The sequence below is a fragment of the Phyllopteryx taeniolatus genome, chromosome 14 (genome assembly GCF_024500385.1).
Source record: "Phyllopteryx taeniolatus isolate TA_2022b chromosome 14, UOR_Ptae_1.2, whole genome shotgun sequence".
Classification (NCBI taxonomy): Eukaryota; Metazoa; Chordata; class Actinopteri; order Syngnathiformes; family Syngnathidae; genus Phyllopteryx; species Phyllopteryx taeniolatus.
This window is the reverse complement of record NC_084515.1, coordinates 16,101,758-16,129,609: the sequence shown is the minus strand read 5'-3', so window position 1 is coordinate 16,129,609 and position 27,852 is coordinate 16,101,758. Positions and strand designations below refer to the sequence as shown.

The window sequence follows — 27,852 nt, the reverse complement described above, 5'->3', positions numbered from 1 at the left end:
AACCATTGCAACGACAGGGTACACATGTATAGCAATGCAGTTGCCGTTTATCTACAAAAACCATCCAAAGAGTCAAAGGAAACCATAAAATGTCATGCTCCCACAAATGAAAATGAAGCATCATGCCTTTAATGACACACTGTTGAGGTTTTTAAATCCACCTACGTTGGTGTTTTTAAGAGGTACAATGACTGCAATTTCAGAACCACACAGCACTTTTTTGTCATCTTTGTTGTATTACCTTACATCAGGAATATCCAAGATTGTACTATAGCCTAGCTAACCCATTTTGGTTTAGCATCCTGTGGAAAGATTATGAAACTTTAATATAATTCTACACCAGCGAGTGTGCTTTTTGTTGCAGATTGCAGCATAAACGTGGTGGACTTTTCAGCAATAATTGGTTTTCAAGGAGATGTCGGAATGCACCGCTTAATGCAGTGAATAACAAGCAGCAGGCCTACATTTTAGGGCACCACTGCGCAGTTTTTTGGGGGGAGATTTAGACTATCAACACAATCATTCAGGGAACTACAATTGTGCTTTGTGTTTCCAGAACCAACGCAATCTATGCAGCCCATAGTTGTGAGACCAAAAAAAAAAAGGTATTTCAAAAGGATTAAATACAGTACAACCTACACAGATGAATGCCCCCAAATGCCAAGTAAAAAAAAATTTTTGGGTGATGCCACAACAACAAATATGATGATAACCATAGAACTACAACTGGAACTCACTGATATGGACCAAAGGGTCTTGCTGCTCAGTGCAAAATAAGCAGTTCATAAATTAAATTACATACAGAAACAAACTGTATCAAGCATTTGCTAATGGAATCTCTCTCTTGCCCACATTCAACACTACAAACAGCAGTGGGCGGGTGGGTGAGTTTGGGAACTGGGCCTTGGGTGACCTAATAACACCATCACATGGCAAAAAAATAATGTGCAAAAACGCTACACATGTATAAATATACGTGGCAATAAAGGAGCGACAGAGGCATTCTCCATATTTGAGGATGAAAGACAAAATTACAACAGCAAGAAACAGTTACCTTTATCTTCCAATACATCACCTCCAAACCTCTAAAGTCATTGTAGTGTATAAACCACAATATAGCAGTTCACAATCAATATTTATCTGCTAACATGACAAAAACGTCAAAACTTTCAATAAAATATTTGATACTCACCGGAGACGCTAATGGAGAGAAGCAACATTTTCTTTCTTTTCTCCCGTGTAAGCTAGCTCATACATGTTGCTCTGAAAGTGCCCCAGAATCCTTTTCCGGTTTGAAAACAAACCATACAGGAATACGTTGATTGGCCTAGCTCCACAAAATCGAGTTTTGTTTCAAAAAAGTGGCCTTGAAAATGAATTTCTAATCATGGCCAAAATCGTCCTCGGCAGTAGTTCAATGCCATTAGCATGCAATTATTCAGCTCAACCAATCAGAGGACTATTGAGCTGAACCAATCAGAGCCAGAGGACGGGGGTGGGGGAGTACCAACGTGACTCAGCTTCAACGGTGTGTGTTTTGACCTGGTTCGAGGCCTTTGGCAGATCACATTTACATGACGACACATAGAAGCTGAAATCTGATTGGACAAAAAAAAAAAGTTAAAAAAAAAATTAAAAATAAGAATAATTCTACAGATGCAGCACTGTATACGACCGGAAACCGAGCAAATCAGCTAAGACATGCTACGAAATCAAGACAAAAGACTGTTGGAAATAAATTAATATTAACTATCTTGTATATTGTTATATACATACATGTTTTATTATATGAAATATATTATAATAAATATTAGGAATAATTAATCCTCTATTTAAATTGTACTTGTAGGTCAGGTCAGGGCTTTTGATTGTGTTTAGGCCAGCAGCGAAGTGTGCCTGAAGGCCTTTCTCGGCACATTGCTGATAAACAGGTAGGCCAAGGCGGACACTGTATGTAAATTAAACACATGGCTTACCTTTAGAAGAGTTGCAGGAAATAAATACACTTCTCATGCCACTATGGACTGCTTAAAGTTGCGTTACGCCATATTACATATGGCGTTACTCATCCGCACTGTGACAGCCGTTGAATTATTTTTGAGTTTTTTTCCTCGCCAGGCATCCACAGCAATCACGGACTGCCACGTTTTCCCATTGCATCCTGCCGTGTTGCCTCACGACCATCATGTTTTGTCAATGGCGGCCTGAAACTGGGCTGCCGGGAACATATTGTTAATGTAGCCCGAGAACAACGGCAGCATTACTGAACAGCTTGTGGTTGACGTCCACTGTAAATAAAATATACAGTCTCTTGTCTATTGTCCTTTAACACAAATTGTCTGATGTGTGCAACTTATCACCCGCTTTTCCTTTTGTGGCTCTGAAGGGTGCTTGCTATGGAGCTCCAGATTCTCATTCAGAAAACTCCATTGCTACCTAAAATGGATTTAAAATAAACAAAGACCCTGTTAATGCTGCTGAGCTTCCAGACTGCATTAATCACATCAAGCAAAAGAGGTGAAATCAATTGTTTTATACAATGCTGTGCCGCTCGTATCAGACTACTTCATTTGAATCAATCTCCCATTGAATGAGTTTCTCGCGACACTCACCTCGTATTACGAACACTGGGTTGGAAGGACGTGCAAGTAGTTTTCTTCTGTAGAGTAGTTGACCGAGTAGCCGTCTTCTCTCTCATATCAAACACTTTGCGTACTGGTCCACTTGCCCCTGTTGCCACCTGCTGAGAGACAGATCAAGCAACAATGACAGTCTCCACTCCCATGATAACCGTGTCAAATTTGCGCATTTGCACCTCTTTCGTTCAAAGACAAAGATGGCCTCTGAAAGATTATCCCGAGTGATGATCCTGTTGTGTGGGGTGTGTTAAGATGGATTTTTCCTCCCTGATCTGGTTGGCAAATGATCAGGGCCGACAATCGTAAATGTAAAACCTGTTCAATATTGAGGATTGGAAACCCTCACACGTGTTGTCAACGCCGAGCTGGGCCGAGCTGCGGATGCCGAGATTGCCACGTGAAACGGAACGATGGCCAATTTGGAAGGGACCTGAAGCTCTTACAGTTGCCATACACACACACACACACACACACAAAAAGGTGGTTGTGTTGACTGTTTCAATAATGTGTCTCACAAGTCATTTAATCATAATAATAATCATAATAATTAATAGCAGCTACCAGACAAGCTAAGATTTAGCCTAGCTTCTTTTTCTGACTTCTGGCACCATGCTTTGCTTCTTCTTCTGAGCCAGAAGGTGAAGTTCTCGATTTATCGGTCAATTTGCTTTGCTAGCCTCATCTGTGGTTACGAGCTGTGGGTCGGGACCCAAAAAACAAGATGGCAGATACAAGCAGTCGAAATGAATTTCCTCTGCAGGGTGTCTGGTGTCTCCAACTTAGAGATGGGGCCAGAACCTCGGTCATCCGGGAGGGGCTCCTAGTAGAGTGGTTGCTCCTCCGCATCGAGAGTAGGCAGATGAGGTGGCTCGGGCATCCGGTTAGGGTGGCACCTTGGACGCCTCCCTACTGAGGTGTTCCAGGCACGTCTCACCGGGAGGAGGCCCCAGGGACGACCAAGGACACCATGGAGAGACTACGTCTCGCGGCTGGCCTGGGAACGCCTCGGGATCCCCCCAGGAAGAGCTGAACAAAGTGGTTGGGGAGAGGGAAGGCAGGGCTTCCCTATTCAAGCTGCTCGACCACGGATTAGCGGAAGAAAAATGGATAGATGGCCCCATGCTGCCTCTCAAAGGGCAGTCTTGCAACTGCGAAGAGTCCCGATTGTCAATGGAGATATGGTCGTGTGTGTGGAGTGCTGCGTTGCTCATCTCGAGTATCCTACACCGCACACTATAAGAGCAGTAAGAGCCCATTTTTTGCCTCTTCATGTGTGGGATTTCTCACATTAAAAAAATGGTTTATACATAAAAATTGGTATGCAATATACTGTATACGTACCTCACTTTAAAGAAGAAAAAAATAAGCCAGGTTACAACTAGCAGTAGCTTCTCCCAGCTACATTTGCCTTAAAGCTTCTAATTGTTTTAAGTGTCAAAATGTGAATTGTGTGTTTTTTATTGTCAGTTCAGATTTTTTTTTTCGACCCGGGAAAGTTGAAAAAACTTTCAAGTTCCTTTCGAGGATCCCAAATTGGCTGAAAGCTGTGGAAAAGATGTCCACGGTAGCTTGCCTCGATCACTCACTGGGAGTAATTGTACCCTTAATAAAATTGCAATCAGCCAGGCGACGAAGTTGATTGGTGACGAAGTTGGAAAAACTGGAATGTATTTCCTTTTGAGAGAAGAGCTGCCTCTTTTGTGGACATTTAGAAAAAGCAGTCAAAAGTCCATCCATCCATCCATTTTCTGTCGCGCTTCTCCTCACGCGGGTCGCGGGCGTGCTGGAGCCTATCCCAGCTATCATCGGGCAGGAGGCGGGGTACACCCTCAACTGGTTGCCAGCCAATCGCAGGGCACATACAAACAAACAACCATTCGCACTCACAGTCACACCTACGGGCAATTTTAGACTTTCCAATGAATGCATGTTTTTGGGATGTGGGAGGAACCCTTAGTGCCCGGAGAAAACCCACGCGGACACGGGGAGAACATGCAAACTCCACACAGGCGGGGCCGGGGATTGAACCCGGGTCCTCAGAACTGTGAGGCTGACGCTCTAACCAGTCGTTCACCGTTCCACCGCATCAAAAGTCATGAACCACAAATTAAAAAGGGTTTGGCTGTCAGTACAATTTGAGCAAGACAATTATCAGTTACATTAAAAAAAACACATTTTTACCTAGCAGATGGTACAAAAACAGACTTATAATACACATAAACAACAAGGGTGGATTTAATTATTAATTACCAATACTAAACACTAACAATACTTACATTTGGTGTGCTTCAAATCTACCAATACAAGTTCCTGAAGGTTAAACATGACATCTTTCTGATATGTAAAAATCAAATCACCAAGACCAATGAATGACCCAAACAAATGTAATGCATGCAAATGAGACGATGTTTATGTTGTCCAATGGGAAACTACGACAAGTAAATGACTGGTCAAGCTGTTTAGGTCACGTGGAAATTAAATGCAATTCCGCTAACCGCCTCTGGAGGGCAGAATAAACCCACGCACATACACACAGACACGATTACACAAAACTAGACTGGAGTTCATGTAACCAGGAAGCGGTACAAGTTCGCCACTTAGTGGAAAAAAATACTTAGTGCAAGCATTGTTCCTTATTCAAATCGATCAAAACAAGTCGAAGATTTGCAGACGCGGAAGGATAGAGAATTTGACATAATTCCAGATTGAGTGTCCAGTTTGTGTCATTTGTGACGTCCACCAAATATGGAAGTGCAAGCAGGTGAGCTTCATTAGGCCACTAATTGCTGCACGCACTATAAAGTGGAACCGTGACAAAAGACAACGGGCGAGTCGTTCCTGAAAACATTGTGGTAAACGTTTGTTCAACAACAACAACAACAACAATGTCGAATGACGTTTCAAAGAAGAAGGGCAAGAGTTCCGGTGAGAAAAAGTCGAAGAAAAGAGTCAAACGTAAAGAGACGTACGCCATGTACATCTATAAAGTTTTGAAACAGGTGGGCGACAGCTTCGGCCTTCTGTCTTTTCTTTTCTTTTTCTTTCTTTCTTCCTTTCTTTCACCACCAAAGCTGTATTAATGCTAATGTGATGAAAAGTCCCACGGGTGGGCATTGCTGTCTGATTTTTGTCATTTCCAACTTCAGCTCTTAATTAATAATACGCCGTTATTGTCAAATTGTTCCTTGGCCCCCATTGGCCAATTGAAACCCATGAAAAGTACATGTTTAAATTATTGGCCATTTACTGGATTGAACAATTACAATTTCATCCAAATGAGTTTCATTCTTGACTCGAAATATTTTTTGTTTTTTTTTTAAATCTTAGTTTTTGAGCGAGGCCTTTCATGACTTGTTACAGTGGTTCTCAAATTTTTTACAACCGCAAACACAATTCGGACCGACATTACAATACAGCAGTGTAGTAGGTCTAAGTGTTCATCAAAAAAATCTATTCAATTGTATTGCACAAAAGTTAAATACAATTTGTACGCAAATGTTTAAAAACAAACGCGTCAAAATTAAAGATGTATTGAACTAAAACGTTAAATATAAATGCGCCTCTTCTGAGTCGCCTGAGGGTTAAAGACAGAGTAATCCATTTTCTTTTCAGGTTCATCCGGACACTGGCATCTCCAGCCGGGCCATGAGCATCATGAACTCTTTCGTCAACGACCTGTTCGAGAGGATCGCCACCGAAGCGTCGCGCCTGGCGCAGTACAACAAGCGCGCCACCATCACCAGCCGCGAGGTGCAGACCGCCGTCAGGCTGCTGCTGCCCGGCGAGCTGGCCAAGCACGCGGTGTCCGAGGGCACCAAAGCGGTTACCAAGTACACCAGTTGCAAGTGACGACGCGGTCGTGTTGCCACCTACCAATAAATTGAATCTGGCCTGTATCTCACTAATGGCGTCGTCTTTGGCTCCCTAGCACAGCTATGCGATCGCCACTAGATGATGTCGTTGTACAGCTGTGTTTATGCCAGGACGGTAACGGTTGCAAAGGCTTTTCAAATGAGTCAAAAATGGCGTACACATTGAAATGGATTTTAATTTAAAAAAAAAAACTTACCAAAGCTCAATCATTTGCACACACAGCAGCCTCGCACAAAAGGAGACTATCAGAGTTTCTCAGTCTAGCAAGAAAATTTAAAAGAAGGAATTGAACATCTCGAGACAAATCAAGGGTAAACAGGGAAAGGGGGTGTTCTATTTGCACATCGCTATCCTTGGAAAACCAACAACGACATCACCGTTCTCGTTGTCATCAGGTACATTTATCATATCTTTAATTGGTTGTGCATTCCCAATAAATCTAACTGGTAACATTTCACGTTTGGCAGTACTCCCTGAATAAGCATGCTCGCAGTGTGTGTGTGTGTGTACATATAAAATATTTAGTATTGTCATTCACTTCTGTGCACGTTTGTCAACTGGAATCCGACTGTTTACTGCCACCGAATATATTCAAGTACGTGTTTCAACACATAGGTGTAGAAGTGATTCTCTCCCAGCTTATGTCAAATTCAGCTTTGTAGACCACTGCAGTGACTAGCAGATCCCTGTAGATGGCGTCATTGCTTTGGCTTTGAGAGGCGCACGGCTTTTAAGTTGAAGATAAAGACCAGGGGATGAATCTTGGCTTGTAATGTCAAAGATGAGCGTATACGCTTTCATTTGGTAGGTTTTGGTGCTTATATTGTCACAGAACACTGTTTTGTGGGTCTTGAGAGATCAATTGAAAAACGGCTGGCAAAATGGGGAAATCTGCTTTAAAAATGGCTGGCAGCGAATGAGTTAAATGGATGAGTCAATGCAGCTCTGTAACTGGGGGCTGCTCCTATTGGTTTATAATAGCAGTGGTTCGAAGGTTTACAATAACTGTAATATCGTTGCTAATTTCCGTTAGCCCATCTATGGCATTTCACATTGTCAGCATTAAACTAGTGGGCCTGTGTTTGACGCAATAATGAGGTTTGATCAAACGTTTTGGTGTTTAAACACCGCTAATTAGTTCTTAATATAAACTTAAAGAATACATAATTATACGTTCTCTTTGTTTTAAGTGTCAGGTTTACAGTCAACTTTAACTGGGAGTTGTCGAGTATAGTGGATTTGACTTGTCTTCAAAAGCTGCCGTCACTCCGCACTTGCCGTACTGTACGCTAAAGTCTACCGCAGCAACCTTGTCCGACTTTCGCTCTTTTCACATACAAGTACCGTATACATTTGTACGTTACTAATAAACAGCTTGATAAAAGCACACCTCGTTTTGGAAAAAATGTTCGCTATCTTCTGAACTGCGCTGAAGTACCGCTACTGAAAACATGGAGTATCGTTTCGTTTTTCTGAGGCAAGTTACTATATCGCGGTACTTTTCAAGTACTGGTAAGCACGGTTGCTTACGCCACACACGATCGGAGAGCACACAGATTTTTCTACACGTCATGTGGGTTCAGTCAAATGTTCAAAATCGGTTAAGAAAACGATATGTATGTACAGTACTGTGTACACCACTTAACCATGCTTTGTATGTTAATTTGGACGACATCGTCAACTTGATTACAGGGTAATGACATCAGCAGTTTCTGGAGTCCAATTTGCGTCTCATGTCGTGAAGGATAACGACACATTAAGTTGTGCAATGTGCATGACATCTGTACTAGCGGTTCCCAAATTGAATGTGGTGACAACATGGGTTAAAGGTCATTTCTATTGGGTCGCCACTTGTCAGAGTGAATTGCTGAGTGGATTACTTGATCATCCAGCAGGCATATTTGCATTCATTATCATTAGTTTATGTGCAATATGTGTTGATATTGTGGCTACTTGTGTTTGTTTTTTTTTTTTTTAAGCTGAAAAAGTTTGGAAAACCCTGATATACGTACAGTATACTATTTGTATCGGTGATATACCATTTAAACATGTTACTCAGTATTCTTGAAAACAGTGTTTGAGGGTCATATATAATATTTGATGCCAGCAACTTTGTTCATGATTATAACAGAAATGAAATTTTTATATTTCACACAGTCCCTCGCCTTCCCAAGATTGCGCCCACGCGTAGTGGTAGTCAATACGCTAGCTGTCTCCGTTAAGCACGCTGCTATGGAACATATTACGGATGGGTGCATTAGTGACTGATGCACAGCCTGGGCTGGCTTGCCTTGTTTTTGTGTTGCGAGCACATCATCAGAAAATGTTCCACTTGGCAGGGAAGCACGTATTAACCGCTAGCACAATGAAATGAGGTTGTGATCGATGGTTAAAGTTATCCGAGACTATTAACGCTGAAATATGAACCTCCCTATTGTCACCATGAAGCAGAGAGCTATTTGCATGTTGATCAGTGCATCGAGAGACAATTGGAATCTGCGTTGCGTTGTGTGGACTGGGACCCAACGCTCAAACAATATAGAAATGTAATTACACAAGCACAGAGTAGTTCGGCGCTGCGGTTTAATTTAATGCTCTATAAATTCATTTAGGTTCTCCAGCAACATCTCAAGCATCCTAAAGAGACATGGGGGGGATTTACATTCAGCCTTGATGACTGCTTTTATGGAACTATGCGTCCATAGAAACCATTATTGATAGACTATCAAAAGGCAATTTAATGACAATAAATTAATTGAGCTTCTTATTATTTTAGAGAATATGGAACCACGATGGGCGAGCACAATCCATTCCAGGATGTTTGTTGGCCTAGAATCTGTTCAAATTTCAATATTCCCAAAAGAAATAATGGGAATTAATCAGATCAAAAGTCAAACTGTCACCATCATAAAACTTTATTTAGGCCCACGACAGAAGCTTACGAAAAGGTGAGATGGGATTTCTTCATTAACATTCTTAAATCATTCTAGTATAAAAGTAAAATAACCACAGACATATTGACAAACAAAACACTATACACTCTCTTAACTTCTTTAACAAGTCTGAAGTGTGCTGCATTATTATTATTATTATTATTATTATTAACCTTTATTTATCCAAGTCAGGCAATTGAGAAAAGATTCTCCTTTGCAATGTCACCCTGGCAGCAGAAAGCACAGTAAAACTAACCAAAATAAAAGCAAATACAAAGACAACACAGTGTACAATGTTACACAATACATTGTGGCTAATGCTATCAGCTAATGTTAGCAGTTCCTGTTAACTGAATAATTTGAGGTTGTGATTCAAGTTGAATTAGCTAGCTGGCTGCCAGGCTAACGTCAAGCTCTGGTTAACAATACCCTTTTCCGTTTAGGTCCTTTATACTTAGTTTGGCTCTATTGTTAGTATTAGTATCTTTCACTCCTTACTATAATATGTCTTTGGGTGTGAGCCTGCTTTCTACTTTTCATACGTTTCTTTGCACATTTTTTACTTGACACCCTTTATGGAGGCTAGCGATGAAACGGTTTACAATTGACTGAAAACCCGTAAAAAAAATTTTTGCTACTGTTTTGTATTGTCATTTTGTGTCTTTTGAGAGTGAACGGCTTTGTCGTTGGCTCCTCTTTGTTTGCTGTGAAGCGACGTGTTAGTGTTAGCCGTATAGCATGGGCAGCTAACAAGATGAAGGTATGCGTTATTGATAAGCTTCCACTTTGCTCTAAATTCAGATTAGACCGTTGACGGTTTGTCCTGTTAGCGTCTTCTTTTCACCGTCGTGTTTTTAAAGTGCACTCGGATATTTGCTGATGTGTTGTAGCCTGTGAATTAATTATTAAAGTTATCAACAAATGCCAGTTTTCTTTTTCCAACAAACATATGCTATGAAAACCTACAGTTTCTCCAGCAATGTTGCCTAAAATTAGCAACAAATTAAACTGCAAAATTTGATATTGCACTAATTACATTTCATCACGCTCACAGTATATTAAATGACTCCAGAGTGTGGCAGGAGGGCTGCATTTAAATCTCTCTCTGTATGTGTGCCACAGTACTCAAACAGCATTAAGAGGCACATAATCAGAGGGAACTAATTGCCAATGATTGCATAAATGAGGTGGCTCGCTTTCATCAGGACTAATGTTCGGCCTCTCATCGCCTTGGGCGAGGAAGGCGCTTGACCAGAAAGCAGAAAACCTGTGAAGCTATACTGCTTGTGGCGGGTAATGTAAAGAAACCAAATATGTCCACAGGGGGAGGGGGGGGGGGCATGTTATTGATGTTTTTCTTTTTTTGTTGTTGTCATCAGAGTTGCTTCGACTTCACACACACACGAAAAAAACACCAAGGCCAACCATTTGAGAAATGAATCTATTGAAGTCACCGTCTTTTTCCCCCCATTAGTAAGTGTTTAGTTCAGCGTTTTAAATAATTGTGTTACAAGGAATGATATTTAAAATACATTTGGGAGCCAATGAGGCGGGAAAGTGCCTACATGTTTTGCTGATGACACCCGGGCCATTTGGAAGACATCAAAGTAGAGAGGAGGTAGCCCCGATGCATATTATAAACTCATTATGTGTATCATTTAAAAGGACGTACTTCAGCCACAGAAAACAATATTCCGAGTCTCGGGTAATGTGTGTTCTCAAACTTGAAACTCGCACTCGTCTTCAGTTTAATGTGGCGTCCATTACCGAACTGTAACGTAAAATAAATGACTTTGATTTCAAAAGCAGGAAGTGTCGTTGAGCTATAGATGGGACGCAGCTAGCTTGTCGTCTGTGTTTGCAAATGGTTACAGTCAAAGTCGAACTTCCAAACTAAATTTCCCGTTGAGATCAATTACAAACCAGAGACCAAACTGTCATCACTATCATAAAATCTGTATTATCAGAAAGGCAGTGTTTTAAATAATATTTTAAAATTGTTAAGTGTAAGCAGAGGCTACCTTTATGGTTATGACCAGGAAGGGGTTATTCATGCAAATATTTACTGTAATTATGATTTTACTACAGCGGTAGGTAGCATAGGTTACGAGCTGTGTATAAATTCAGGTTACATCGCCACCATGGAAAGCAAGGCAAGGTAAATGTATTTATACAGCGCATTCCATACAAAAAGTAAACAGTGGCGTGCAAAGTGAAAGGCGGACGGTGCGGTGCACTTTTAGGGGAATCAACAGGCATCCCTTAATACATTTTTCCAGGTAAGCATTCTTGTTCTTCTGAGAGTTATATCCTGAATCCTGATGCTTGCTAAACTGAGGTCTAGTAAGGAATGTTGCCAGCTCGCACAGTCCTAACACTGGAATTGACTGGAATTTCCCCTCTGCAATCAATGAAGGATAATCAAAGCATTGTCTTATTTTTACAGTTTAACATTGAAGACATAGTTGTATTTTAAGAGTTGAGGTCAGAAGGCTTGTCAGATTTATTTCTCTGTTTCTCAAACAATCGTGGGCAAATTAATGATAAAAATTGCGTCATTTTGTTGGTGCCAGCCTTGCAGTTCATACATTCGATCCACTCTGATCGTGGCTAGGATATCGCCACAATGTTGAGGAAATGCTGGCCCATCATTCAAAAGAGATATTAGCCGGGTGCCTGGTGAGCAGGCTGCAAAAGGCTTAATTATGCACCGTCCCTTCTCCATCAGAACACTTCACGTGGGGCAGACGCGCAGCGGTGGCTAGTCATTCAGCCTAATGCGCCGATGCAGGGAGTCGTGTGGATACATAAAAGCCATTAAGACTCGTCAAAGAGGAGGAAAAAGACTGAGTAGCTTAACAATATTTTACAAACAAACAGTTGTCTCCATCTAACATGGAGGGCAGACACGCTGACAATCAGGCCGAATTTGAGCATTTTTCCAGTCTACCGATGAAAGTCATCAAAGGCCTGATTTATGACGTCTCTTGACTATTTTGAGCGACGATCTTGTGACGTGGATCCTCATGTGAGGAATCTTTATGTGTGGTCATCAGAGTTTGGCCGAGCCTGATAGGAAGCAACCTGAACCCTTTGTTGTTCTCGGAAAACAAATATAGAGGAGCAACTGGTCGTGTTGCATGTCTCACAAATCATTCACCGCTATAAAAAATGATGAAAAGAGTTTGCAACCACAATGGAGTTTACCAGATAAGCTAACCTAGCCAAGCTTCTTCTAGCTTGTGTTCTTTGTATTTTCTGGCAGTCTTCACTTCCTGAGGCACTTTGTTGACTCTCACGGGAAATTTTTGATACGACAACACATCTGGTTTGGGAAAGGAGACTCGTCGGTGGAGATACAGGTTATGTGTGTGGTGTGCTGTTCTGTGCTGATCATCTAGTCGAGAGTGCATTATACAGTATACACCATGGTCCATATTCTCCCATGTGCGCACGGCTGTGAAGGTTCTCCCTTCCACTTAAGTCTATCATTTAAAAGCATCTTCTTCTGTCAAAATTAACAACATAAGCAGTTCCAAAGTTGAGTTTGATAAATACAGTACATAGTCAAAGCAAGTTGTTGTGTTAGCATAGCCTTGGCGTTATGGTTGTATGTCAAAAAGATCCATTTAGTGTTTGATGACCATGTTTTGTTCACTTCATACCAGTAGCGAGAGTTCAGGAGCAGAAAGCCGATTGTAGCTTAATGCTACTTTAACAACTGTCATTATCTTGTTTACTTACTAACGCTATCACAATCCCTACCCGCTATTATTTTGTTTCTGATATGGCCTTTGACTGAATCTTTTTTGTTGTTGTTGTTTTTCCTCAGTAGTCACGATGGCAGCCGGCCAGCAAAGCTTCCTAGCTGTGTCTGCTGCGGCCAAAGGCCTGAGGACCTACACGTGAGATCAAAATAGCGTCCCGTGTCAGTCTGCAGGGAGGGCTTCATACCAAATATCAAAACAACCAGCGCTGAGCAGCAGCTAGCCACACCGATTGACATTGTCCAACGTTAGAGACTTTGCTTTCTCTTTGACTCGACCACCAGACACTGTATTCAGCTACTGTCCTCCTTTGCGAGGCGAAGCTGTTTCAGCATGTCACGAGGCAGCTTCGTCTTCACGTCCACCGCTTTGCGCTCTCTCCAACTGGACGAGGACATGCTGGAGCGACACAAGTACAAGCAGCGCGTGGCCTCCCATCATCCGTTGAGCTACGCGCTGAAGAAGGAGGCCTGGGACAGGACGCCATTGAGCTCCAGCGCCGCGACGAAGCCAGCTGTGTGCCGAGACGTGGTTATCCAAAACGCTCTGTACACAGGCGACCTGGAGGCTGTGCGGCGCCTCTTTCCTCGAGGATCCACCGCCAGCCTCATCATCGAGCCGCAGGGCGGAGAGATGCGCTGGGTCGCCCGGGGGGAGGGTAAGAGACGACATCAGTCATCATTAGGATTTCGTTTCGGAATTTGGCACGTGGTAGGTGGTAGCCTCATTTACGAGGATTGTGTTTTCAAGAGACCCGCATTCATGGAGGGCATGGCATTGACTTCTTTGTTACAATAGACTGCGAACGTATGCAAATCATGAGCTGCATGCCCACCTGCAACTCAACAGGATGTGGTGTTCAAACACAGGAGTGCATTATTTTTAGAAGCGTATCATGAGAAAATCACTCACTAATAGTCCTAAATGTATTATCATACCCTATATCCCTGACAGTTTCCAGGTCAGGTCAAGAATTGCCGTTTTAGAGTGGTTATATCCTTTGACTGGTAGGTGCTTACGTGCTATACTGAAGATTGGCTCGAATCTGCTCTGGCATGGTTCACTGGGTCATATCACATGACGACCTGAAATAGCCTCCGCGCAAACAACACACATGACCAAGTTTATCCTCCGGGACAAGTACTCGTCCTGAACTAGTTAGGCACAGCAATGGCCTACGTAGCACCTAAGGTGAAATGGCACAAGCCAAAGACGTTCCGCAACGACGTGATCGCCACAGCCAAGGCCACAGGTTGCGTGTTGCAGTTTTGGAACTCTCTGCTCGTGGGCGACGAGCTGACGCTGGTCAGCATAATGGACGATGACGAATACGTCTACCTGATCGACGCCACTTACGACACCAGCAACATAGACGAGTGGACGAACTTCAGATTTAACTACACAAGCTTGCGTAGGTTTTTCAAACAGCTTTGAGCACTGCCAGTGGAAATAATTACAGTACTTGTGTGCTTTCTATACGTGGTTGAACTATGAATCTGACTGTCATTCTTTGTTTCGGCAGGACTTTGGTCGCTGACGTACGAGCAGGAGCTGACAACGCCGCTTCACATCACGGCCGGACGAGGCTTCACCGAGTGTCTGAAACTCCTGCTGCAACGCGGAGCCGGCGTCGACCTGGCGCCGGGCGGCATCACCGCCTTGCACGGGTCCTGCGTGCACTGCGAGCCAGAGTGCGCCAAAATGCTGCTGGTCCACGGTGCCAACGCCAATGCGGTCTCGGAGGACGGCCGGATGCCTTTGCACTTGTGCTCCAACCCGGAGTCCATCGAGTGAGTATTATATAGCAAAACCATAAATATATTACTGGCAAATTCGAAATGATTCAAAATCGTCATGTAGTGACCACAATTATCATGTTTATGATATGACATTGCTAAACAATTTGTCATTTTTGTTTTCATTTTCCTTTTTTTCATAACTTACAGTACATCGTTTAACCAATTATTTAAAGTGACAAATGAATTTAGAAAAAAAAACCAAATAGACTTTAATCACCCAATTTTGGAGAAACAAATATTATGCAACAAATATTGAAAGATTTGATGATATACAGAATATAAACAACCAATTTTAATTTGAATATAAAAATATACAATCGGCAACACTAACCACATTTTACAAATGGAGCAAAAAGTGCTGGAAAGAAGATGCTACCGTGACAGTTAAGAGATCTCTTTACATTATATTACCTCACAGTTAGGATATGCCAGCGAGGTGAAAGCATGTCAATAACAACTACCGGTATCTTTCATCGTGCTAGCTCCCAATGCTATCGCTAATGACACGCTGCATCACAGGATACAAAGAGGAGCCAATGAAAGCAGCTGTTTACTCTCACAGAAGCTAGTAACAATTATTTTAGAAAACGTGTGTCGAACATTAGCTCACGATTATTCTGTAAACCATTTCGTCGCCATCGCCATCTGAACCTCCGTCTGCAGCTGTGCAAAGTATCTCCTTCAGTATGGCGCAGCCATCAACGGACGCACCGTGGATGAAGACGACACTCCCTTGCATGTGGCAGCAAGGAACGGTCTCGTCGATCACGTCGAGCTCTACCTGCGCTACGGAGCCGCCGTGGACAAAAAGAACGACGAAGGCCTCACGCCCCTGAACGCCGCCTGCGCCCAGCCGCAAGAACTGCAGGACCTCCGGCGCTACTTCGACCTGTGCCGGACGCTGATGAAGGCGGGGGCCGACATCCACACCACGGACCAGGACAAACACACGCCGCTGCACATGGCGTGTAAGAATGTCAACGCAGACTTGGTGGAGCTGCTGTTGGCCAACGGGTCCAGCGTTAACGACATGGACTACGGCGGCGAAGCGCCCATGCATAACATCCTGAAGGTGGTGTGCTACAAGCTGGCCCACGGTCCCGAGAGGATCGTCCGTGCCCTGCTCAACCACGGCTCCATCCGGGTGTGGCCTGGAGCGCTGCCCAAGGTAGCAAAACTCCACTCGAACGGTTTGCGTTTCAGTTTAGCACACATTTTTGTTGCATTTTCGTTGTAAACAGTCCCAAAATATGCGACCTGAACCGTCCCACTCGTCAGTACCGGCGGTTCTCGGTTTTAGGACAGACGATGTAATCCAAATTTGCATCCAAGTGGTGTGTTACTAACCTACGATAATGCACTATGAAAGTCATAATATCAGTAAATATTTTTTATGACAAACACTTGTATGCCATGAATACGAAACAATCGAATCAGAAACAGTAAGTGTAGTAAGTGAGTCCGCCTTCTCGACAGTCTATTGTTACGCCGCTGTGATCGTGATCGTTCATTCCGCGGCGTTCGTAATGTCCTCCAAATGTCGTACGTCGGTACTGTTGTAAACGAGGATCCTCTGTACGGCTTTTGTTGGGCAGCCGGTCGCGATGGTACGCTTTTGGTATGTCCGTGGAGGGAGGAGCTTCACACACTGCTGTCCCTTGATTGGCCGACGGGAAATCTAATGACTGTCGTTAGTCTGCGCTGTTTTTATTTTTTGGGTTGAATTATTCGGACAGTCTCTCTGGTGTACGATGATGTCATGCAGTTTCTGTAGCAAACGTCACCAGGTTTATCCATCCAAAGCGTACGATGGCGAACCGAACTGCGCCGCTTGCTGGTATTTGTTGGCCCATTTACACACAAAAGTTCCGTTTTCGATTTCTTTGTGGAGTTTTGGGACATGGGCCAAGAATAACCAATTGTTGTTCCACTTTTTTTTATTTCAACGAAGGGCTTTTTCTACATTTACACAAATAGCGCAGTACATAATGAAGACCTCTTCATACTAAAGGAAATAAATGGTTTTGGTTTTTTTAACTCATCCAATATGGTGCCGATCCAACCAAATGTAGGTTGTTAGGATATTCCCATTCTAGTTTTGAAATGGGTTTGGAGTCCATGATTATCCAATTGCTAATGAACCATCAAGGTGTCTCATTTGTGCGCGCTGCACTTTGAACACTTTGACTTAGTCTCATTTCCAAGACCTCTCAACTTCTCAATCCTTTCCTGACACAACACGCAAGCGTTGCGCTCGCTGCAGGAAGCACACCCGCAACTACGAGTGCACCCAACGAAACGCCTGCTTCCTAATTAGGCAAGTGTTAATAGGAGATTAATTAGCACTAATTGCATAATTTCCAGTTAAACCCCCTGAGGGAGCCCCAATCTGTTCATTTCACAAGTGTTTAATTACTTGATTTCTTTTTGAATCTATGGCGCTTGCTCACCAACTCGAGATAATGGCTATAGTTTGAATCCTGTTGTGATGTTCACTTTCAGGTTCTGAGGCACTGCTCTCAATCTCCACGCACCATCGAAGTCCTGCTCAACGCCTACAGTCACCTCAAAGTCACCGACACCTGGGTCGAGTCTGTACCCCCCGAGGTCTTTCAGGCAAGTTTACCAGTGGGTGTAAACCGTTGCTTTGTACAAAATATTGGACTTTGGAGGGGTACACAAATATCGATTCATAACATCATAATTGATTTTTTTACATTTGTGAGACCCCACACGATGATAACAAATAAATGTGTGTATGTGTGTGTTTGCTTCTACTTCAAGCACCAAATTTGCTGGCTGGCATTTCATATATAAAACACGCTTAAAGCTATAATAGTATGTAACTTTTGGCGCCCCCCCCCCCCCCCCCCTAAGATGGAATTCTGCATTACAACAAAAGAACAAAGCCGTCGCTTCCATACGATGTAAGCAATGCATGTTATGCCCCTTATATGTGATTCTACACCATTTTTACTATGTTTTGAAGGACGTGTCATTTCCGTGCCGTCATTTGCAGTGCGTCATCAAATGAAATTTGAATAGGGAAAGGAATAGGGCATTCACTAAATATAAAAAAAATAAGATACGGACGAATACAGAGGAGCTGAATGGCTTAATCAGCATTGTGTCATCTCCTCGAGTAGTGAAAATACTTTTCCTTAACAAAAGAAGTTGTGGATCACAGCTTGAATTTACAGCAATTTCGTGCATGTCTTCTCAACCAGGAGCACAAGGAGTTCTACGAGTCTGTCTTCTCCCTGGCGCGGACTCCTCGTTCCCTGCAACACTTGTCACGCTGTAAATTGAGGGTTTTCCTGGAAGGTCGACTCAACAAGGTGGTCCCGGGACTACAGCTGCCCACCTTTATCAAGAACTACTTGCTCCTGGATTACAGAGGTTATGTCCACTAAGCACCTTGAAGCACTGAGAGTCCTGACGAAGAGTTTGCTGCTGCTAGAAATCAATATTGCTGCTTTGTTGGCCTTGACTTCAAGCTTTTAGCACATTACATTTTGTACCACCAGAGGGCACTAGAGACTCGATGTGATGAAGTATTGCCAGCGCACTGCCATGTTTCCATTTTAATCTCACTCCTATAATAATGACGTTTTACCTAAGTACTTGATAGTAAACTGACTTTCTAGTTTGTTTGTTTTTTACCTGTAAATTTTCTCATTTTGATGTAATTGTCCACTGTGTGGCGTCTCAATTTGCCAAATTCCCAGACTATAACTGTAAGCGTTCATATCTTGAATAAACTTAAAAATGGGGACAAATGCAGTTTCGTTTCGTTTCGCTTTTACTTGACGTTTTTACCTGATTTGGGATGTTTTCCAAGCACAATAAAAAACGACTGGAGATTGTACAAGAGTTTATTAAGTTCAGTAGTTCCATTCAAAAAGTCAAACTCATTAATTGAACACATCGGAAAGTTATTTTCTGGAGGCCAATTTATACCAAATGTATATGTACCAACATGTTTAGATTGCTTCTTATGTAATATCATTGCATGAAATGTGTTTGGTGTTTTCCTTCGCTGTAAGCTATAGACTGCAGTGCATCACAATTCATCAAATCAAATCATGCACTATTGGTGTGGACTGAAATCCATATCAGTGCAGTAGTTTCGAACTACTGAAATAAATGACGTTTTCCGTGACATTCTTATTTATTCGGATGCCCCTGGAAAAGAAAATCGCATTTCAAGGAAGGGGAGGCCTGAGCGACGTTCTGCGCCACGTGCACGCGCGCCGCAACGACGAGCACGAGCTCGCCAGGGCGCGGGGGCCGCGAAATGATGTCGGCGTCGTGCGCGCAATCAGACGAGCGTTTGGAGAGCTCGGCCACCCGCGCGACTCAATGGGGCTAATCATCGTCTTCATCGTCATCATCATCATCATCATCATCATCGTGGCCATTTACAAGCTGACATGATCTCCCATTATTGCCTCGAGACCAAAAAAGGCTTTTTTTTTTTGGTTTATTTTTTTCAGTTTGCCCCATGCTGTACTACCGCAAATAATAATTTATTTTTTTTTTTTTTGGAGGGGGGGGGGGGGGGATCAATTTAGAAGCATACAGCCCCCCCCCCCCCCCCCCCACTCCCCTTTCAAACAAAGGTGACTTTGGCCATGTTGCAAACCCACGCTGCAGTTGACCTCGCACATGCACGCCTTTTATCTGAATCTAATTTTCCCAAAGTATCTCCCTCCAGGGAACAATTGTTGCAGCACTTCTTTATCCGGGGCCAAACGCATTGTTTGCCCCCCCCCCCCCGGAGAATAGGCCAAGGGAGATGGGAGGTGGACGGGGGGGGGGTACATCTGCCTCTCCTCCCCTCCACACTTTTTTTTTTGGGGGGGGAGCACAAAAGGTTTGGTTGTTTTGAATCCGCAGTAATTGCTAACCATCAATCAAAATTAATAATAGCTGATTGGCTTGGTGTGGTCGGCGGTGATAGAAGGGGAAGGACTTCTTTGAGGGGAAGGGGGGGGGGGGGGGGGGGGGGGGGGGGGGGGGGGGGGGGGGGGGGGGGCTACTGGGAAACGGCCGCCTCTCAGGACGGCCAAAAAGTCAGAGGCTGAATAAGGGAATGAAGCGTAATTTGAGGAAGATGGATGAGCCCCCAGGGACCACCGCCTCCCCCCCCCCCCCCCCCCCCCCCCCACCCCGTTCACATGATAACCAATGCGCGCTCTCTTTGCGCGCACACCACAGAGGGAGGAGCCGCCGAAGAGGTTTGGAGCCGAGGCAGCGTGTGTTGATGTGACAAACAAGACGAGCACAAAGGGGGGCAGAACACAAGCGGACTGCACAAAAGTAGTGGCGGTCCCACTTCCGGCGATGCGGCTCAGGATCTACTCGCGCAAAGTTTGAGATTTCGGGGGGGGGGCTGCTGCAAATATGCAGAGACCGGGAGGGCAAGGGGCCGCCTTTTCCATCGATTCCCTGATCGGGAGCCCCCAGCCCAGGCCGGGACACCTGCTCTACACGGGCTACCCGATGTTCATGCCCTACAGGCCGCTGGTCATCCCGCAGGCCTTGTCCCACTCCCCTCTCTCCTCCGGGATTCCTCCGCTCGCCCCGCTCGCCTCCTTCGCCGGCCGCCTCACCAACACCTTCTGCGCCAGCCTGGGCCAAGGCGTGCCGTCCATGGTGGCCCTCACCACCGCCGTGCCGGACTTCTCGGACCCCCCGGACACCTTCTACCCGCCGCAGGAGCTGCCGGGCGCGAGGAGGCGGCAGAGCCCGCCGCGCTCCGACGACCTCCGCAGCCGCGACAAACGCGCAGACTTGCTCAACTTCTCGGAAACTTTCCAGGCGATCTCAGGTCGGCGTGGATCTCGCTCGCGGGTTTTGACGCACGCTGGCAGAATTGGTCAAACGGGAGGGAAGACTTTTTCTGTGCAGGAAAATCGCAAATCTCGCATTTTCGCGACTGTGCAATTTGGACATTCCAAATTCAACTCGCATGCAAATGCTTGATGATTTCAAAGTGATTCAAAAGATGCACGTGCGTCAAAGTGTTAAAGTGCACGTTGTTAATTACCTTTAGAAAAAGACAAAAAAGAAAAAAGAAACCCAAAAAAAAGTCTCAAAAGTTGTAGTCGTACATTCAATGCGTTGTCATAAGTAGGCAACTTTTGGATTTGCGTTTATATTTTCCGGTTCCAATAGAAAATGTTCTCCGCAACGTTGCCACTCGTAACGTTTTGTTTTTTGTGTGTATTATTATTCTAGGCGAGACCAAACTGTACAGTTCGGACGACGAGAAAGCGGACCCGAAGTGTGCCGAGGCCGCGTGCAGCGACCGCGACGACAGCTCGGCGGACAGCGACAACGAGAGCTTCTCGGACGGCAACGCGTGCGGGCCGCGCCCGCAGAAGGCCGAGCTGCAGCTCGGCGCGGCGGCCCCGCACGACGCGCCGCCGCCCGGCGCCGCCTCGGCCGCCAAGAGCCGCCGGAGACGAACCGCCTTCACCAGCGAGCAGCTGCTGGAACTGGAGAAGGAGTTCCACTGCAAAAAGTACCTGTCGCTCACCGAGCGCTCGCAGATCGCGCACGCGCTCAAGCTGAGCGAGGTCCAGGTGAAGATCTGGTTCCAGAACCGCCGCGCCAAGTGGAAACGCATCAAGGCCGGCAACGTCAGCAACCGCTCGGGGGAGCCCGTCAGGAACCCCAAGATCGTGGTGCCCATCCCGGTGCACGTCAACAGGTTCGCCGTGAGGAGCCAGCACCAGCAAATAGAACAAGGGACGCGACCGTGAACGCCGCCAATGACGTCATTGGGGCGCGCACACGCAAAACGAGACACTTCGAGCGCGAAGCGCAAACTGGACGGAGGACCGGAAATATGCTCTCGCTTTTTATTTATTGATTTGTGAATATGTACATATTCAAAAGAAGAAGGCGGGGGGGGGGGGAAAAAAACAGTACAAATGGGCCCGATGAGAAGAAAGTGCCAAGATTTTTTTGTTCTTTTTATATTTATACGTCAGGCCAAAACTTTCTGTCGGTTGCATGTCGTTTCCTCATTTAGTGGAGAGTGTTTAGCTTTTCTTTTCGTTTGGCGTTTTGTACAATTTGTTTGCATGTAAGAGGGTTTTGTTATTGGAAGAACCACATTGGACAGATCATGAAACGAAAGCGACCAATCAGGGGACGAGTGTAGAGTCTGTTGCTCGAATAAATCCGTTTATATAGCAAAGTCTGAGTTCATTACAACAATCGTTTGACAAGTGACGTTTTGTGTCTGGGGGGGGGGGTAGACTATAGTGTTTAAAAAAATCCTAATTTTTAATCCTAAAACCACAATTAAAACATTATTTTCCCCATAAAAACATACAAATAATTCATGTTCTTCGATGTTAAAAATAATCCCTTCAATCTCAAATCATGTAAACTTGCATGTGTTACAAAAAAAAAATAATTCCTTTGTTTGCCCCGTGAATCTGAAAGGCAGATTAATGAATCAGTTAATTGATTTCGTGATTGCAGATGTGGGGATTTGTCTTCCAGAGGTCACGTGACCGATGGGGCATCACGGGCTCATTGAACTCTGACTTCAACTTCTCCCTCAGTCACTACTGAAAACAAGAACATCTAAAACAAATTAATACAGCATGGATTCAACGTGAGATTTTTTTACATATATATATTACAGTTCCTCTGGCTTTTTGCATTTTTTGTATTTTATAATTATATTATTTTGTGTGTGTGTGTGTGTGTGTGCAACTGCGCTTCTTTAAATCTGTTGATATTTTGCGGCTCAGGATGAGAGATTTCTGTAAAACTGTGAACTCCTGCAGGGCAAAGTATTGATATTTTCATGATCAAAATATTAGCTTTGTTTACATATGACGTAATAACGTGGCTGCAAAAGCCCGAAGCTAATCAACCCTCCTCTTATGTTGCAGTTCAAATTGCTTGAAAATATAGAAAAAAACATTCCAAACACTAACATTTATTCTTCAGGCCTCATTTCCCCCCTTCTTAAACATGTAATGGAATTTGCATATTTTTGGGCTGATCATGCTGACTTCTGAACATTCTTGAGAAATCAACACAACAGGAGGCTTAATACACTTCCAAGTTTTTCCAGAACTAGTTCCTCCACTCCAAATACAGAAACACAAGATCAAGTCAAATATCAAGTAAAAATGAAAAGCGTGCATATCTAAAATAATATCTGAGCACATCCAGTGACAGGAAAGGGAAGCGGAGGGCCTTTGGTGTTTTATGTTTCCAGAAAACCCTTTTTTTTGGTTTCAATATTTATGATTATTATTTTTTTTTGGACTCGGCCTTCCAGCCCTGCTCATGTTACTGCCGCAGCACCTGTTGAAGAATGCTCAAATATGTATGAGCTGCATATTTTTTACTGCATCAATATTTGTCCAGAATTTTGGATGTCAACTGTGTGACCCTGTGAGCACACGCACACACACACACACACACACACACACGCACACACACATTTAATTTTCATTCTCCATCCAGCTCACACTTCAAAACTGTAACACCGGGACGGGGAGACAAATTTTTGATGATGACATCCCGGGAGTTGATGAATCGGGACGGTTCATTCCACGACACTGTGCCAGAGTGGCGAGGTTATTTTGGGCGACACGCAGGGAGCGATGCCAACGTCACCTCATTATTGTCGACACCACGCTGATGTCAAGTTCGGTCGCCGCGATGACGTGCGAAGGAGTCATCAATCCGTTACCGTGACGAGCTCTCCTCCGTTCGAGTCGTGAGGGAACGCACGCCATTCCTAAATGCCATACAAGTGTAAAAAGAAGTTAACCCCTCAATAATAAAAGTAAATCAAAGTAAAACTACTCACCCTTTGATGCTTGACTTAATGGAAAGGAAACAGGAAGGTGTTTACACCATGTCAATTTTCCATTTTAAAGTGTTTGTTAGGGTCAAAACGGTGGGATTAAAAAAAATAAGAATAAAAAATCATCCCAAAAAACACCGTTTATATTTGCAGTACAATATTGCAATAATAAAGCTTTACCAATAAAATCCTGAAATGTTGAAAGATGTCAGTAACCTGAGTTACAATAAAAAAGCCTTTCCACTTGAATTGAAAAAAAGGAAAAATCTGCCATGATTTCGTTCACTCAGTCTGAACATATTACTCCGCTACCTGTTACTTGGGTTTGGTCCGAATACCAGTCAGTGTTTGCACAAAACCTTCAGGCTTCTGCAAAAAAAAAAAAAAAAAAAAAAAAAAGCTTCAAAAAAGATTGTCAAAAAAAGCCTACTAGAACATCTCATATTCATTTGGAGTTAATCGGAAGCACTTTAAATGCTGGCAGGTGTGTGGTGACTCCCACTCAACATGAGCTTGAATGCGACTGGTTACTTCTGAGCACAGTCACCACATCCCAGTTATAAGAGGGTGTGCACACTTGTGCAAAGACATTTCATTTGTTTGTTTTTAATTCCCCTCTTGAAAATATGTTTTTTTTAATAAAACCTTTTTCCCTCTTCTTTTATACAACCCCAATTCCAATGAAGTTCGGACGTTATGTCAACCATAAATAAAAACAGAATACGATGATTTGCAAATCATGTTCAACCTATATTTAATTGAATACACTACAAAGACAAAATATTGAATGTTCAAACTGATAAACTTTATTGTTTTTAGCAAATAATCAATAACTTCGAATTTTATGGCTGCAAGACGTTCCAAAAAAGTTGAGGAATGCTCCTCAAACACCTGTTTGGAACGAACATCCCACAGGTGAACAGGCTCATTGGGAACAGGTGGGTGCCATGATTGGGTAGAAAAGGAGCTTCCCTGAATTGCTCAGTCATTCACGAGCAAAGATGGGGCGAGGTGAACAAGTGCGTGAGAAAATAGTCCAACACTTTAAGGACAATGTTCCTCAACGTACAATTGCAAGGAATTGAGGGATTTCATCATCTACGGTCCATAATATCATCAAAAGGTTCAGAGAATCTGGAGAAATCACTGCATGGAAGCGGCAAGGTCGAAAACCAACATTGGATGCCGTGACCTTCGATCCCTCCCTCAGGCGGCACTGCATCAAAAACCGACATCAATGTGTAAAGGATATCACCACATGGGCTCACGAACACTTCAGAAAACCAATGTCAGTAAATAGTTTGGCGCTACATCCTTAAGTGCAACTTGAAACTCTACTATGCAAAGCAAAAGCCATTTATCAACAACACCCAGAAACGCCGCCGGCTTCTCTGGGCCCGAGCTCATCTAAGATGGACTTATGCAAAGTGGAAAAGTGTTCTGTGCCCCGACGAATCCACATTTCAAATTGTTTTTGGAAATTGTGGACATCGTGTCCAAAGAGGAAAAGAACCATCCGGACTGTTATGGACGCAAAGTTCAAAAGCCGGCATCTGTGATGGTATGGGGCTGTGTTAGTGCCAATGGCATGGGTAACTTACACATCTGTGAAGACACCATTCATGCTGAAAGGTACATACAGGTTTTGGAGAAACATATGCTGCCATCCAAGCAACGTCTTTTTCATGGACGTCCCTGATTATTTCGGAAAGATAATGCCAAACCACATTCCGCACGTGTTACAACAGCGTGGCTTCGTAGTAAAAGAGTGCAGGTACTAGACTGGCCTGCCTGCAGTCCAGACCTGTCTCCCATTGAAAATGTGTGCCGCATTATGAAGCGTAAAACACGACAACGGAGACCCCGGACTGTTGAACAGCTGAAGCTGTACATCAAGCAAAAATGGGAAAGAATTCCACCTACAAAGTTTCAACAATGAGTGTCCTCAGTTCCCAAACGTTGATTGACGTGATGTGTTACGGCCATAAAATTCTAAGTTCATGATTATTTGCTAAAAACAATCAAGTATATCAGTTTGAACATGAAATATCTTGTCTTTGCAGTGCATTGAATTAAATATAGGTTGAACATGATTTGCAAATCATTGTATTCTGTTTTTAATTATGTTTAACACAACGTTCCAACTTCATTGGAATTGGGGTTGGAAGGAACCTGACCTACACTGATTTCCAAACTTTATTAACTTTACAGGTAATGCTTTTAGTAATGTTTAACATTTGTAAAATAAAACTAATATAAAGTAAAACTACTCACGACACCTGATAGACGGACCAGGAAGGTGTACGCACAGGCCTGCAGTCACCGTTTTATAATGCTAATTATGTAAATTTGCATATGTAATTGATGTTTAATTGTGCTTATCACGTTATAGTACTGCGCTGCCAGATGTTTGCCTATGTCGCAGTTCGTTCAATTTCCTGTTCTCGGGTTGTAATCACACAAAAAATCCAAATAAAACACGGAACACATTTGTGGAATTAAAGCTTTGAGACAGCGGTGGGCAATGTATGGCCCGTGGGCCACTCGCAGCCCGCTCCGTTCTTCAATCTGGTCCACTGGGCATTTACATCATCAAGAGTCCTCTAATATTTGTTGCATGAATTTAGCATTTCCCACTCAAATTGATGAATTACTTTTCTTGATTGATTTTCTTCCCACTTTTCACACAAAATAATTGAATGACTTTTCATAAATAATAAAATTAAAACAAATGCATACACAATTTGATTTATTGTTTAAACAATTGATTAGTTAATTATATTAAAAATTAATTATCAATAATAAAATACAAAAGTGAATCTAAATGCTTGTTTGTTACTAAAATAAATAAATTTACATATTTTACATACACATTTAAATTCTGTCTTTTTAAAAAACATTTTTTTTTTTAAAACTACCTCATTTTCAAATGACCTTAAAAATCAAATGCGGCCCTTAAGCACAACAGGTTCGCTGTAGATGCTCACTGAGCTGAAGTCTGCCGAGAGTTGCCACAACATCACGCATGAAGCTTTTGTCTGACTTTTGAGGTCTGTTCTTCCCGCTTTTGGATTTTCCCTATACATGAAAACATTCCCACCTGGAGAGGGACGGACGGGCGGGCGCGTAGGTGTTGTTGCGGGCGCGTAGGTGGGCATCCGGCGTCCGTCCGGTGATGTATGGGCAGATGCATCAAATCGCACAAGATAAACAAGCGATGAGTTTCATCAGGGCCATCACGGCTTTAATTTGGCTGCCTAATGAGTCAGATCCAGCGGCGGAGATAAGAGTTGTCAGAGGCTCGGCTCTAATGAATTTCTTGCCACTTGTAATCAAGGTTGCCTGTCTGAGGCGGGTGGGGGGAGGCGATGATTAATGGAACCCTGGAGGATTCCCTCGGCCCTCAGCCTTCATTACAGCTAATGTATTCTCAGGCAAATTAACAGAAACGCCGGCAAAAGCCAACGGGGGGTGTGGGGGGCCGGGCACAAATGGCGGCGGGGCGACGGGCACCGAGCGTTTATGTACAACAAAGCTCAGAGTGGAGGAGGAAGGAGTGGATTAGGGCCTGCGTTCACCGATGTGACGGGGACGGAGTCATCAGACAAGATGGAGCTGAAGTTGATGAATGGATGTTGAGGTTTTCGGGTGGGGATGCAGGGAGAACATAATTACCAGTTAAAGAGCTTAAAAGGATGTCACAGGAAGCAAATGTCGATGTAATGTAGCATATGCAAATGACGACAGCTCATTAGCCAAACCGCCGCTCGGTGCCTCCTTGATGCAACATTGGCGTTAGGAGCCAGCGTGCACGCGGCTCTTCAGAAAGGGCGACTAAAAAGGGAGAAATATGGACGCAATGTTTTGCAAATACGGCTCATCCATCAGCCTCGGAGCCACCTCCGCAATCGGGGAGGTAATTTGTGCGAGAGGAGGTGGGCGGCGGAGAGAACCTCCTCACTGCTTAGCATCCTTCATCAAAAAGCAAAACAA

At 43.7% G+C, this 27,852-nt stretch overlaps 3 protein-coding genes and 1 long non-coding RNA gene across 6 annotated transcripts; 3 read left to right on the top strand and 1 right to left on the bottom strand.

Annotated features, from left to right (window-relative positions):
* Positions 1-1,855: 1,855 nt before the first annotated feature.
* LOC133489373 (uncharacterized) lies at positions 1,856-5,163 on the bottom strand. Its single transcript, XR_009791882.1, has 5 exons — positions 4,916-5,163; positions 2,955-3,077; positions 2,816-2,869; positions 2,613-2,743; positions 1,856-2,436 (listed from the first exon to the last, which is right to left on the bottom strand). It is a non-coding gene; the product is annotated as an uncharacterized LOC133489373 (long non-coding RNA).
* Positions 5,164-5,180: 17 nt separating this feature from the next.
* On the top strand, positions 5,181-6,540 carry zgc:92591 (uncharacterized protein LOC436997 homolog). Of its 2 annotated transcripts, none has more exons than XM_061798393.1 (2): positions 5,181-5,564; positions 6,252-6,540. In XM_061798393.1, the coding sequence occupies exons 1-2, from the start codon at positions 5,532-5,534 to the stop codon at positions 6,486-6,488; spliced, it is 270 nt and encodes an 89-aa protein (XP_061654377.1). In that variant the 5' UTR covers positions 5,181-5,531; the 3' UTR covers positions 6,489-6,540. The 2 variants fall into 2 exon arrangements, with proteins under 2 accessions (XP_061654377.1, XP_061654376.1); XM_061798392.1 differs by having other exon boundaries at positions 5,207-5,638.
* A 6,834-nt stretch (positions 6,541-13,374) lies between these two features.
* Positions 13,375-18,794, top strand: asb10 (ankyrin repeat and SOCS box containing 10). 2 transcript variants are annotated; one of them, XM_061798369.1, is made up of 5 exons: positions 13,375-13,870; positions 14,735-15,002; positions 15,675-16,179; positions 17,514-17,627; positions 18,239-18,794. In XM_061798369.1, exons 1-5 carry the CDS (start codon positions 13,546-13,548, stop codon positions 18,422-18,424), a joined length of 1,398 nt encoding a protein of 465 aa, XP_061654353.1. In that variant the 5' UTR covers positions 13,375-13,545; the 3' UTR covers positions 18,425-18,794. The 2 variants fall into 2 exon arrangements, with proteins under 2 accessions (XP_061654353.1, XP_061654354.1); XM_061798370.1 differs by having other exon boundaries at positions 13,728-14,623.
* Positions 18,795-20,242: 1,448 nt separating this feature from the next.
* On the top strand, positions 20,243-22,215 carry gbx1 (gastrulation brain homeobox 1). Its single transcript, XM_061797679.1, has 2 exons — positions 20,243-20,844; positions 21,255-22,215. The coding sequence occupies exons 1-2, from the start codon at positions 20,418-20,420 to the stop codon at positions 21,779-21,781; spliced, it is 954 nt and encodes a 317-aa protein (XP_061653663.1). The 5' UTR covers positions 20,243-20,417; the 3' UTR covers positions 21,782-22,215.
* The last annotated feature ends 5,637 nt before the right edge of the window (positions 22,216-27,852 follow it).

Coding starts and splice junctions, on each gene's coding strand:
- gbx1 (XM_061797679.1), top strand. CDS start 20,418: ATGCAGAGACCGGGAGGGCAAGGGGCCGCCTTTTCCATCGATTCCCTG. Junction 20,845..21,254: donor AACTTTCCAGGCGATCTCAG/GTCGGCGTGGAT, acceptor TTATTATTCTAG/GCGAGACCAAACTGTACAGT.
- zgc:92591 (XM_061798392.1), top strand. CDS start 5,525: ATGTCGAATGACGTTTCAAAGAAGAAGGGCAAGAGTTCCGGTGAGAAA. Junction 5,639..6,251: donor TCTATAAAGTTTTGAAACAG/GTGGGCGACAGC, acceptor TTTTCTTTTCAG/GTTCATCCGGACACTGGCAT.
- asb10 (XM_061798369.1), top strand. CDS start 13,546: ATGTCACGAGGCAGCTTCGTCTTCACGTCCACCGCTTTGCGCTCTCTC. Junction 13,871..14,734: donor CTGGGTCGCCCGGGGGGAGG/GTAAGAGACGAC, acceptor TTGTTTCGGCAG/GACTTTGGTCGCTGACGTAC. Junction 15,003..15,674: donor TCCAACCCGGAGTCCATCGA/GTGAGTATTATA, acceptor CTCCGTCTGCAG/CTGTGCAAAGTATCTCCTTC.